General features: G+C 33.8%; 1 protein-coding gene, 1 long non-coding RNA gene and 1 other non-coding gene across 4 annotated transcripts; 2 read left to right on the top strand and 1 right to left on the bottom strand.

Annotated features, from left to right (window-relative positions):
• Positions 1-652: 652 nt before the first annotated feature.
• Positions 653-725, bottom strand: TRNAF-GAA. The gene has a single exon. It is a non-coding gene; the product is annotated as a tRNA-Phe (tRNA).
• A 57-nt stretch (positions 726-782) lies between these two features.
• Positions 783-4,781, top strand: LOC116015393. The gene is made up of 9 exons (XM_031255442.1): positions 783-1,125; positions 2,057-2,134; positions 2,216-2,344; positions 2,435-2,550; positions 2,724-2,805; positions 3,609-3,668; positions 3,747-3,854; positions 3,942-3,987; positions 4,251-4,781. Exons 2-9 carry the CDS (start codon positions 2,057-2,059, stop codon positions 4,454-4,456), a joined length of 825 nt encoding a protein of 274 aa, XP_031111302.1. The 5' UTR covers positions 783-1,125; the 3' UTR covers positions 4,457-4,781.
• Positions 4,782-12,466: 7,685 nt separating this feature from the next.
• Positions 12,467-13,504, top strand: LOC116017820. 2 transcript variants are annotated; one of them, XR_004097972.1, is made up of 3 exons: positions 12,467-12,680; positions 12,811-12,913; positions 13,041-13,504. It is a non-coding gene; the product is annotated as an uncharacterized LOC116017820 (long non-coding RNA). The 2 variants fall into 2 exon arrangements; XR_004097973.1 differs by having other exon boundaries at positions 12,795-12,913.
• The last annotated feature ends 689 nt before the right edge of the window (positions 13,505-14,193 follow it).

The raw sequence follows: 14,193 nt of genomic DNA, 5'->3' as shown, positions 1-14,193 counted from the left end.
TACTTGCACTTTTAACACAATTTACTTGTATTTCAAAATTTAATTATTTACGAACATGTCACCGCGTTTTTTTAATAAAAAAATAGTGTTTCTGATTGTTAGATCTGAGCACGTGGATGACTGCAATTAGTTCTCAGTTATTTCATGGATAATTGATTCTTACCTGAACGCCCTCCTATATATATGTATGTATGTATGTGTACCTATTCTTATATTTCAAGTCCTTTCAAGCTTAAAGAAACTGATATTTAACCATGGTCAATTATATGTAGACGTGTCTAGAGTTAGTAGTTCACAATATGGACTAAAAATTTTAGTTTGTAGTGATTCTAAAGAACATTGTAGTTCCCGGTGTCCCGATTAATACTCCCACATGGATGATGGCAGTGGGTTCGAGCCTCAGTAGAGGCAACTGTTGACTATTTGTGCTTCAGTAGGTTGAGAAAGTAGCTATGAACATACTAAATTGTAACAGAATCAGTAGTAAAAAAAAAAAAAAAAAAAAAAAAAAAAGAAGAGAACATTGTAGCTCTATTACAAATGCCGTTTATCACAATGTGTAATTTATTTGGAATGTAAAATTCATCTACAAATGTTTTTTTTTAAATAAATTTCTTACCTAATATTTCTGGGGAAAAGCTCAGAACAATTATGCGGTGAGCGTGGATCGAACACGCGACCTTCAGATCTTCAGTCTGACGCTCTCCCAACTGAGCTATCCCCGCAGTTGCTCGTACAGTCGAATCCTTTCATAATAGATCTTGCATTTACATTCTTTGTTGGGAAACGAACCAGGGAACAAAATCGGGAAGAACAGAACAGAAGAAGAAGAAGATCAGAGTTTGCAGGAGGAAGAAGAAAATTGCAGAGAGAATTGAGAGGAAGAAATAACAATTGTATAACATAATCCCCATTACAATCTCTATTTCGTATTTATACTAAGAAGGGAAATATCTAATAACAACTCAGCAACAAACTTAACAGTTCAAGGAGTGAAACGGCGCCATTTTGATTATTACCGCTTCTACTGATTCTAATCTTCTTCCGCCTCTTGTTTTTTCTTCCGTTTCCTCGGGGTGTTACAGCCGAGCTTCAATTTTTCATCATTCTGCAGACGCCGAAGAGGTAATCTCAAAGTTCCATACTGAAAATTGTTAAATTAAAAAAGAAGTTTTTAAAAGTGAGTGTAGTGTGATGATAAATGATTATATTTAACGTTGAAAAGTTTGCGGTCTGTTTTTGTTTCGTTCCTGTCATTTGGACTTCACACCAAGTGTTTGAGTTATTGTCTCAAAGAGAGGCTTCATTTCCATGAGTTTTTTTTTTTACTGCGTTCCAGATTTCCAGTGGATGTTGGTGCTTAATTTGAATAGTATTCTAAAAATTCTTGATTTTCTTTTCTGATTTTTACTATGGCTGGTTGTGCTATTATTTTATACAAATTGCTACCCTGAAAAAGTATATGGGCAACTAACAAGTGCTTTTATAGAGTTAATTTTGGGCACTAATCCAGTCTGTGTTTTCTGTTTGATTGATTTTTTTTTTTTTTAATTATTTGATTCAATTTCTATATATATGTGGAAAAAGAATATATCTGAACTAAGTGCCTGAACTCAGATGATTTTTGTTTATTTATTTTTTTTCTGGAGGTTGGTGCGGGGGGCAATGGGTTTCTAAGTTTGAAGCTTTTAGCTTTTACACGTTTTTTTCTACTACATGGATTGTGTTGTGCACCCATAAGTTCAAAACTTTGTTGACTAATCAAAGTATCAGATGGCATGCTATTCTAATTGTTGTAATAATCATAATGCAAAACTGATATGCATGAAAAGGGGGATGAGTTTTTGATAATGAAGAGCAAACAAACAATGTAGACTTAATGCACTTTGGATTCTATTAGATGTTGCCTTTGCAAAAAATGTAATTAGTATAATGAAGCTGATGTTTTGGTGTTTGTTTGGTGACTGATACATTCAGTGACCAATATTCTTTCACTGTTTCCCTTATACTCTTTTGTGACATTATCACTTCATGTTTTCTTGCACTTATCTGTCAGATGAAAATGTTGAAATCATATCTTGTGAAGGCTGCTTTTAGAAACCATGGCTATAATCTTTTCCAGTTTATTCCACAGGTAATGTTGTGCCTTGAACCTTATCTTCGGTGTATGCATCTTTACTAATATTGTTAATTGTTAATTATATTGCTTTCCTAGAGGGGGGTGCACAACAGAAACAAGGAGGCAGCGGAGTTCATAGCAAAAGGGTGGAATGCTCTGAAGGAAGTTGATAGAGTGATGGATTATTGTGAGCTAAGGGACAAACGGCTCTTTCCTCTCCTAAGTGTAAGCTTTAGTCTGGAGTGTTTTTTAATATTCTATGGTCTGACTCTCTGGGCATGTAAATAATATTTAGATATGGTGGATTTTCATTAGGATGCAAAGGAGAAATTTGAATTGGCTTTGGAGGCAGACAACTCGAATACCCAAGCCAGATATTGGCTGTCAAAAGTGCATCTCAAGTACTATACCCCTGGTGCTTGTAAAGCCATGTAAGAAGTTTATCTGTTCACCTTGTAAACATAAAACATATTTTCTATTGCATAATCTGTGTCTACCTAATTTGAATGTTAATTGGCATGCAGAAAAACCTGCAGGCTTCTTATTATTCAACTTGCTGATAAACTTAAAATTAATATTTCTTCATTTTCCTTTGTCATAATAGCGGTGTTGCTTTGTTAGTTGAAGCTGCGGAGATGGGTGATCCAGATGCTCAGTATGAATTAGGTCGCCGTTTGAGAGTTGAGGTTAACTTTCTTTCATTGGGGTGATGTTTTTATTTTGTCATGGATAATGAATATAATCCATTTGGTTCAGTTCAGTTAATTTGTGTGTGTCAAGTTCTTTTCAAGTAGCATTGGTGAGATTTCATAATGTTCCTAGTTTTCCAAATGCCTGTCATGCACCTAGCCACCTATGCTTATCTTATCCTCTTATCCATGTTACAAATACTATCATTTGAAAGATGAGAACTGGATTATGTAAGACATGATCTGGGGATCTTCAAGATATAGACTGGTCACTTGTCTAACTTGGGGAATTAAAACCAGTCACAGGGCCCATTATCTCTACTTTCTCTTGTTACTTGATGGTGTACTTGGAATTTTATCTGTTAGTTCTGCTGTCCCAAAATTTCAAACATGTTCTCTCATAAGCATCAAAATATTGACCCAAGTTAATGGCCATTCAGATTCTTAACAGTATGTTCTCCTAATGCAAGCTCAAAATCTCTAGGAAATTGCTTTTAAAGACCAAGGTATTCATGCAACTTTGCTTATATGGTTTCTATGCATGGGAGAAAGGTGCTCCATGGGGGTACACTGTTGACGAAAAAAATTTATATTCAAATTCTATGTTCATGCTTTGACATTTGACACCCCCTAATTGAATTACAATTACTTGACACAATTTCAGCTATAGTTATTCCTTTATAGCTTGGGCCTGGGTTCCTGTTTTGGGGATTTAAAGTAAAGTTATTTCACTCATTGTGCATATGTAATGGTATTATATTTCGACGTTGTATTTTTAAGAACTTTCAACAATTTGGCAGAACGATTATGTTCAATCAGATCAGCAAGCATTTTACTATATAGAGAAGGCAGCTGATCAGGTATAATTCAATAAGCAACGAGTATGCACCATTATTTCTCTGTGTCTGCCCTCAAATTGCTAAAACAGCGAGTTTCAGTTGCATTCAGGTGCACTATACCTTCTAGGTGCTGTATTTCTGACTGGGGATTGTGTAAAGAAAGACGTTGATTCAGCAATATGGTGTTTCCATAGAGCGTCACAAAAGGTATAAAACATTTCATTCCCTCATTTATTGAACTCAAACTTTCACAAGTTGGTGAGTTGTCACCACTAATATTTTTAATCTCTGTAGGGTCATCCTGGAGCTGCTATAGCATACGGATCCCTTCTTCTTCAAGGTAGAAACTATGCCCTTTTGCGATTAGTCTACAAGCGTACTGTTCTCACCCATTCCAATCTTTATTCCCATCGTTTCTGAAGTTCGCCTTTAGTTACACCATCCATTACAGTAATGCTAACACAAGAGGGCAACCGAATCTCGCTTGTTTTCATTGCAGTCATAGAGCTAGTTAATTGTACCTTCTTTGTCATCATCACTTGTATTTCGTTCAAAAGTCGAGATTGTCTAATCATATCCTCCACTGTGGAATGGGCGTTGCAGGGGCCAAAGTTCCAGAAGCAGTAACGAAATTTCATACAAAAAGGCCTTCGAAGAGAGTGTTAAGAAAGTACGTGGAAGAGGACGAGCTTAACCCGGTTGAACTGGCTAGGGAGCAGTTTGAAATGGCTGTAGGAGCAGGATGTGATCTTGGATTGACATGGTTGAAAAGGCTGGAGGAAGAAGAGAAGCGTCTGCTGTCCTCATAGTTGAGAGAACAACATAAACGGACTCTTGATATCAAGAGTTAGCTGCCATATTCAGCTTCAAAGGATGCATCAAAATATCAAATGATGAATTCAATGCCATTAATAATGGATATCTACTTGTTTTGAATGTGTATCTTGATTAAGTTATACCTCGATTTATGTAGTGAACTCGAGTTTGCACAAACCACTAGAATGCATTTGGACATCGATAGGGACGTTAAAAGCCTGCAATCAATCCAATTAGTTAGTCCTTCCTGTAATGTGATTTAGTTTTTATTTTACGTTTAATGGTTACATATATGGGCATGGAAATACCAAAAGTCAACGAGACTTATTTTTTTTTTGGAGTGACGGAGGAAAAAATTACATACAAGAAGCTCATAAAGAGGGTCTTTTATGTGCAGCAAATACTTAACAGTGTATTTGGTGATCATTAGACATATTTGTAAATTCGTGTCGCTGGTTAAGTTTATGCTCATATAATTTGGACTATCATGTGTTGTTTAGTTCAATTGTCCATCGCTCCCTTTTCTTCGGCAAATTATACCATGCACCACGGTGCACATAGCAATGTGCACCACGTACGTAAACGACGTCGTTTTGAGCATGGTAAACTAATCGTCCGTTTTTTTGGAAATCACGTTTCCCGTTTCGGCCGATCTCTGTATTTATGTTAATATTCTGTGTATTCCAGGCAATCATTCTGTGTATTCTAGGCAATCGTTCTGTGTATTCGAGACAACCGTTCTGTGTATTCATGTTAGTAATACATGTTGTGATGTGTTTGCGCATTCGAATGTTTAGGAGGATGGTTCTGTGTATTTTGTGTCAATATTCTGTGTATTCATGTTATTAACATAAGTTGTGATGTGTATGTGCATTCGAATGTTAGGAAGATGAGTTCTGTGTATTTTGTGTCAATATTCTATGTATTCTGGGCAAACATTCTGTGTATTCTAGGCAAACGTTCTGTGTATTCTAGATAATGATTATGTGTATTATAGATAATGAATTCGTTGGAGTCATTCGCGTCCGCGTCTACTAACATCTGTGTATTTTGTGTCAATATTTTGTGTATTCTAGGCAAATATTCTGTGTATTCTAGACAAACGTTCTGTGTATTCTAGATAATGATTATGTGTATTATAGATAATGAATTTCCAGTAGTCATTCGCGTCCGCGTCCACTAACATCGAAACGACGTCGTTTAAGTACGTGGTACACATTGCTATGTGCACCATGGTGCAGTGTATAACGATTGTTTTCTTCTTTCAGGGATATTTCGAAAGGTTTTTACTTTTCAAACATCTAAGAATCTTAGAATTTAGGCAATATGTAATTCTCAAAAGAGTGACATTGCCCTTAGATGATTTGTTTTTTTTTTTAAAGATATATATCGTTATCACAATGGTTTGATAGTCTTGATGATGTAGCATCAACTAATTTAACTTTGCAAACACTTATTGTTTCTAGCATTGATCAATAATCATCACTTGGAGCACCTACTCTTCAGTCTTCACTTGCCATCCAAAATTTGGGAGCTAAAACATTTAAGGCATCTTGAACTTGGAGATATATATATGGTAGATCCTCCAAACATGGTTAAAGAGAATTTGCAAACATTGGTTTGTGTGATACTACTCTCGTAGCTCTTTGGACTTGCAACCTCACCTTAAATTCTATTTTCGTGGCAATTCAACCCAATGTTGCCCAAAGAAGAACACAAGGCATAAATTCTCCTTAACATCCAAAATACTCTTGTATTTGGCGTAAAGTGTGTGAATGCATGGTTCGCTAGTGTACAAGCTTTACTCTCGTAGCAACAAACACACCCCAAATAAAACATATAATTGGGATCCAAAAATTATACACAATTTCACAACAATCTCAACTCACATAACAAATCTTAGAACACTCAAATAATCCGTTTTATGCAATATAACTTATATAGGCATCAATAGCAAGAAATCAAACTAAATCCTAGTCCCAAAACACTTAGGTACTCATAATATAACAATAGATACACAATATTAAAGAAGTCATTAAAAACATAAATGGAAAGCAAATAGAGAGATGAGTAAGAAGAACTTCTCTATTAAAGCTTTGAAATCCAATATATGCAATGCTCTTGAGCTTTGAAATTGAGAGAAACTAATAATTTATTCTAAGCTATTCTGGAGCTAACCCTAACTAGAAAAAGAAAGGGAAATGAAAGGTGTGTTTTGGGGGGAGGGGGAGGAGGAGGGGGAGGGGGGATTCCTTAAAACAAAGCAAAAAAGTCTTAGAAAAGTGTTGCAGAGGATGGGCATGGGCACGAGAACATCCACGGCCAAACCGTGCCCAGGAAACAAGCCCTACTGGATTGTTGGCACGAGTAGAGGCACGAGCGTGCCTATACGCGTACCCACCAGACGGTAGGGATGACAATGTGCCTCGTCACTGTCTCCAACGAGAACGGGAATAGGAAAAAATTTCGGGAATCGGAGATCGGGGACGGGGCCGGGAATACCCCTCCCCGCCCCACTCCGTCCCCGAATCATTATAATTAAAAAACATTAAAAATATATATATATATATATATATATATATATATATATATATATATATATATATACACAAAAGTAATTCCACTGTACTGCCACGGCATTACAGTGGAATTACTAAGCTTATAATTCCTAAGCTTAGTAAGCTTATAATTCCTAAGCTTAGTAAGCTTATTACTAAGCTTAGTAATTCCACTGTAAAGCCGTGGCAGTACAGTGAAATTACTTTATATATATATAAATTCTTTTAAATAAGAATTAAGTTTCTGACTAAAAATTAATTAGAGACGGGAATTTTTCGTCTCCCCTAATTTTCAGCAGGGTTAGGGATGGGGACTATTTTCAAATCCCCGCCGGGGACGGGGACGGGGACGAGGAGTATACTCCCCGCCCCGCCCCGCCCCGTTGTCATCCCTACCAGACGGAGTTGTCTTCCTACACAGCTTGTCGAACTTTTCGACTATTTTTCACCCTTGAAACATTTGAATTAGCTTTTATAGTCTTCAACAAAGTTGTAGTTCTTTATATACATTACAATGTACACTAGAAGAAGGAAAATGTGCACTTGAAGAAGAAAAATGTGCACTCGAAGAAGAGAAATTATGTACTTGAAGTAAAAATATATTTACTCCGTATTTATATACATTACAATGTGCACTTGAAGAAGAAAAATGTGGACACGAAGAATGAAAATTATGTACTTGAAGTAAAAATATATTTATATACATTACAATGTGCACTGGAAGAAGGAAATTGCGCACTTGAAGAAGAGAAATTATGCACATGAAGAAGAAAAATATGCACTCGAAGAACGGAAATTATGTACTTAAGAAGAGAAATTATGCACTTGAAGAAGAAAAATGTGCGTGCACCCGAAGAATGGGAATTATGTACTTGAAGTAAAAATATATTTATATACATTACAATGTGCATTGGAAGAAGGAAATTGTGTACTTGAAGAAGAGAAATTATGCACTTGAAGAAGGAAAATGTGTACTCCAAGTAAAAAAAAATATTAACTTAAATAAGTTTACCAAATAGACGACACACTTCTTTTTTTTTTTCAAATTTCACTCATTCTAAGCAGTTGATCTGAATTTAATCAATGGTTGAGATCCCTCCCTATTTTTTAAAATTACTTTTTCATTGATTTTATAAAATTTACCAGATTTGTATATTTAGTTGTTAAAGATTGTATATTTAAGTGTTAAAGTTTGCATGGTGAAGTTGATGATAATTATGAAAAGCAGCCACCGCGTCCTTTTTAAAAAATCTGACCAGATCCGTTGAATTTTAATTTACAGATAATGTAAAGCTGAGATTTATTCTTAGTTTTCTCCTAGGGGTGTGTTCTCAGGGGATCCAAATTAAGCCTAAGGAGATGGCTAAAACACTTTCAAGAGATCCAAAAAGTGGCTTTTTCAATGGTCTTGGTCATTTTGAGAAAGCTAAGACGAAAGTGAAGCAAAATGGCATGAAGTTGCATTTTCTGCTCAGCACGTCGACGTGTTAGTAAATTGATGATACCTCAGCGTAGGAATGTCCAAATCAAGTGAGTTTTGCGCCATGGGAAAGCCAACTTGAAGGGCTAAAACTTTGTCGCAGATCATAAACACCAATTCAAAATTTTCAGGGGTGAAAAATAGCCTAGAAGATAGACATACTGCACAGAACCCTGTAGGCACAAGTATAGGCAGGCACGCCCTTGCCTCTACCCGTGCCCACAAGTATAGCTTAGATTTAGGTTCTTTAACATTTTAGATGCTTCTAATTAAGGATTTGAAACTTGGATTCCAACATTTCGAAATTGTTCTTGCATTACTCCGTAGTAGATAAGTTCTTATTTCTTTCTATCTCTTTTCTTTATGCTATTTATGCTTTATTCTTCTGTTTTGGTGATATTTATGTTTAATATGTGTGTGTAATTAGTTTACGGATTAGAGTTAGGGTTTCATTTTCTATCTTGATGTTATATTCTTGATTATTGCATAAAGGGGATTTTTGCCCAATACCTAGGGTTCTTGAGTTAGTTTATGAAGGATTTGTGTTTGTATCTTGTTAATGTTTGGTTTATAACATTCATTAGCATGATTTTGGAGGAATATTTTGCTACAACAAGAGTTGATCAAGATTCCAAGCTACTCCTTGCATAAACCCAATTTCTCTCTATGAAAATAAGAGAAATTGGGGGGCTTTGAGGCTTTGTGTGCTTGTAGAACGTAACTTGGGGTTGATGTATCACGAGAGTGGGACAATTTTTTGTTCTAATCTTGTTTATTGATCACGAGAGTAGCGTATGTATAGACTAGGATTCCTACTTCCATCCTCTCAATTCGTTGGTTGTGTGATTTTTCCCCAATTCTTAGGTTGTGTTATGCATCTAGAAGATAATGCTCGCTAGCTTAAGTCATATTTCCTTGTTTCGTGTTCATCTTTTGTTTATATGTGTTTAGTCCATCTTGTTTGATATTGCTTAGCTTCTTGTTAATTTCCTAAGACTTGTGACTAGTTGTTTGTAATTGCATACTAGTATACTACGTGCCATAACCCCCAATCTCAGAAAGCTAACATATGACCCGTACTCACCGTAAAAAAAAATCCTACATCAATACTCACCACCTTTATTACTTCTAACTTTTTAAATTTTTCTATTAAGGTTGTTTCCAATTCATTCTTATAGAGAATATATGAATTTATAAACGACTTCACTTTTGATTTTAATTAAGCAAATACACGTAGCAATAATGGGTGTCATCATCGATAAAGGTAATAAAAAATTTATTACCACATCTCATGTGTATTGATTTATAATCACATACATAGCTATTGATTAATTCAAGTTGTTCTATATGTATTTCAATTGATTTAAAACAATAAATAGTTTTAGTTAATTTTGCCTCAATACAAACTTCACATTTGTGATTAACATTAATTTGAAATGTTGAATTATGCTCATTTTGTGGTATAATTTTCAGTAGGGTCTACTTCTAATTTGAGTTGGGTTAAAGTGACTTCGTGTTATCCTAAATGATGAAAAGTTTAATTTCATATATTTAATATTTTACGCTCATAACGAGTAAATTAGAAATTGATTATCAAATTATAGTTAGGAAAAATGGAGTTGGAAGGATTTGTAAAAACCTTAATCCCACATTTAAAAAATGAATATGAGCTTCCGTACAATTCCACTTCAAATAATATCGTCAGGGGAGACCAATTCAAAGGATTTCCTTTGCAAATGAGAATTCTACATATTGATAATTAGTATCTTCTAAAAACAAGAAGAAGAGAGAGAGAACTAGAACTAACAACTTCTATCTTTTTTATTTTCAAAAAAAAAAAAAAAAAGTTCTATCTTTCCCATATTCAATTTGTTTCAACTAATAATGTTTTTTGTTATACTTTGAGTAAATTCGAAGTATGAAGAAAAGGTATGCAATTATTACTTTAATTTAATTTCCCAATTCTTTTGTAAAGTAACTTGGTTGTGCGTTTCTTTTACTTTTACTTGTACTGGTCGATGCAGTAGACAATCTTATGATTCACTCCACCGGTCCACCCCCTTCCCCACAAACAACGCTAGTGTTTGATAAAATTTAGGGAGGGTTTGGTTAGAGAAAAATATTTGTGAAGGAATAAAATTAAAATTTGATGGAAAAAAATTACCAATAAAATTAATTACATTGTTTGATTGGTGGAAAAACAAATTACTACGAATATTGATTATATTGTTTGGTTGAATTTGAAATTGTTAGGAATAATGAGTGTAAAAGACCAATATACCTCTACACATCAACAACAATAATAATAATAAAGAAAGTTCTAGAGGATAAAATTGTCCTATTAATTTTCTATGGAAAACAAAATATCAGTGAAAAAAGTTTCCCATCGACAAAGAATATCTGAACTTACTTGCAGAAAATTACTATATAGGAAAAATTGTAATTTATGGTGCTCATAAATATGTCAATTATCAATGTCACACCTGAATTATTAGTGGTGTAAACGTTTTCCCTCAATTTTCAAAACGTGATAATTATAACTTAGGGGCGAAAAGTGAACACGACCAACACTTAGGGACGAAAAGTGAAATTTTTCCTTGCAATAATTATAAAATAATCATTGATTTTAAAACTTTTCAATAATTATAAAATTGACACCATATTATTTTTTACTAAACCCTCAACCATTAACGAATATTAATGAACGACTAAGATCAGTCCTAACATTTTACAAAATGACTATGTTCTCATTTGATCATGTCTTTATATATATGAATCAAATGAGAACTGCATGAGAAAATTAGAAACCAATTAGAACCGTTTATCTGTAAAAGATCTAATGGATCACATTTTTTTTAAATAACTCAAACTTTAAAGTGCAAGTAATAAAACTATGGAGTATAAACAAATTAAAAACATCATAGAGTTGCAACAATATGATGAAATACACTCGATTAAAGTGCCACTAATAACACTATGTGGTTCATTTTATAAAATCATAGACTCATAGAGTGCAACAATATAAAGTATACCCGAGCAACAATATTAAGTGTACCTAAAGTTATCATTAATTGCACTGGATATGAAACATAAATTGCTTGCGCTCTATAGTGTAAAATGTTGCACTTTAGAATTATATTATTTGCACTTTTTACTTGCATACTTGCACTTGAACTTTGAGCGCAAGTACAACACTATGGAGTGCACTTAACAACATCATAGAGTGCAACAATATAAAGTACATCCGAGCAAAAATATTAAGTGCACCTAATGTTATCATTGATTGCATTGAATGTGAAAGGAAAATTACTTGCATTCTATAGTATAAATGGTTGCACTATATAGTGATATTACTTGCACACTTGCACCTGAACTTTGAAGCGTAATAATAACACTACGGGGTGTTGTTAACAACATCATATAGAGGAACAAAATAAAGTATATAACAGCAACAATATTAAGTGCAACTAACATTATCATTAATTGCACATTTGCACAAAACGTGAAAAGTAACTTACTTGCACTTCAAAGTTTGAGTTATTTACAAAAATATCACCACATTTTAAAAAGAAAATTATTTATGATCCATTAGATCTTTTTAGAAGGACGGCTCAAATTAATTCGAATTCCTAATTCTCTCATGGGCAACAGTTCTCACTATATATATATATATATATTGGATGTAGTGTAGGGTTTCTACCGTCGGACATGACTAATCCCCTTGCTGTGTGTGTGTTCCTATTTTATTTAACTTCATACTTTATATAAAGGCGATGAATACAAATTAAAGCAGAAAGCAAAATAATATACTACTTTAATTAGCTAGACGACATTCATAAGCAAGGAATTATATTTATTCCTTCTTTATTCAATTTGATATGCTATATAAAGGAAATGGGTTATGAGCATCCTAGTACTTGTACAACTTAACCACACTTTCTGTCACAAACTAACAATATAATGATGTTCTCAGAACATCAAAGGCAGCTACTTTGGGTGGAAGCACACACCTTTGATGGCAGAGATTTCAATGTCAAGTATGGAGAATTCAACGTTATCAAATTAAAGGATTGGCAATTCTCAAGGGAAGTGAAACAATCACTAAATTCAACATTGCCAATTGCTACCTATTGGATTGCATGAAGTGTTCTTACTAATGCAATATGTTTTATCCATCGAGTAAGCTAAGATTTTTCATTTGTTGAAATTATTTTCAATTTAGTTCTTTAGACTTATTTATTACTAAAAGCACATTTACTCATTTTTATTTTATTTTATATTGATTTCTTGTAGTTAATCTCTTTGCTAGCTTGACAGTTGATTTCATGTCCCAAAATCAGATAATAACGGAACTGTCCAATTTAACCGCCTAAATCAAAGATATATAATCACTGCTTGCTACCCACTACTAGGTATGTACTTGCACACACAGTTATATTACACTCTTAATATTCGTATAGAAGTGAAAAGATTAACAATTTGTTTTAGATGGATTATTATTGATTCAAGATTAACAAACAGATTGTTTTGCCTATGCAGAGAATTGGAGAAGAGAGCAGAGGAATCTTATAAAGCATATTTGCTCGTTTCAAACAATTATTCTGGTGAAAGTTTAAGAGTTAATACTGAAGACAAAATATTGAGAAGTCAATTTATGATTGATAAGAACTAATGAGAAGATTGGTTTTCTCATTATCTTCAGGGCAATATATGAGTGAGTGATTGAATTTTAATTTTTCTCTATCATGGATGCATTGAATTCCAGTGAATGAATGATTGAACTCCAGAGAATACACATTACATTAGTTTAAAATTTCTTATGAATGACTCATATATGACCAAAAAACCATGGAAGTGTTGGAGAAAAACAAATTCTCTCTCATTATTTGCTACATATTTAGTCCGAATGTTTTAAGGAGATATTTGTAATTTACTCTTGTAATTAATATTATTCATTGTATTATGTAAATCAGTGTATTTATTAGCATATATAATACCTTATTTATTTAAGAATAGTTTAATCTTGAGAGGTAATTGTAAGCTTGTATATTGTTGTGATTAAGTTATAAAAACGCCATCATTTGTTCCCCTCCCAACTTCACCTAGTGGGAAAATCAGCAGATCAGAACTCATTCAAAAATTAAAAGACACAACAATCTATAGATTATGTTGGAAATTTTAGTATAAAATAATATTTTAATTGACTATTTTGTTGTACAAATATATTGGTGCGTGGATCTACTTTTGATTTGGGTCATGTCAAAGTAGATTTGGGTTCTTCTAAGTGAGACGAAAACAACGATATATTATACGTTCGAAATAGATAATAGGTGAATGAAAAATTGAGTTTCAACGTATGTTCACTTGAGTTAAAAAATGGTATAATGATTGGACTATGTTCGTTATGCTAATTTTACGAACTGCATTTTTTCAATTGAGATGAGAAGACACTCGTACGAAAGGACGATGACAGTACTCTACCGGAAGGAGACTACGTTACCTCTTGGGTGTGACATTCTAGGTGTACCGTTCTGGAATGTGTTAATTCTAATCTGTAGAAATTAATGCAGTATCTGTTCATAACAACTTTCTCAACCTATTGAAGCACAAGAGTCAGTATTGACTCCACTGAGGCTCGAACCCACCTCCCGATAAAGGGAAGTGTTTGATGCTACTGGACCACAAGGTCCTT

This window comes from Ipomoea triloba, chromosome 4, assembly GCF_003576645.1.
Source record: "Ipomoea triloba cultivar NCNSP0323 chromosome 4, ASM357664v1".
NCBI classification, from domain to species: domain Eukaryota; kingdom Viridiplantae; phylum Streptophyta; class Magnoliopsida; order Solanales; family Convolvulaceae; genus Ipomoea; species Ipomoea triloba.
Note: the sequence above shows the minus strand (reverse complement) of the source record. Positions and strands in the feature narration are given on the sequence as shown.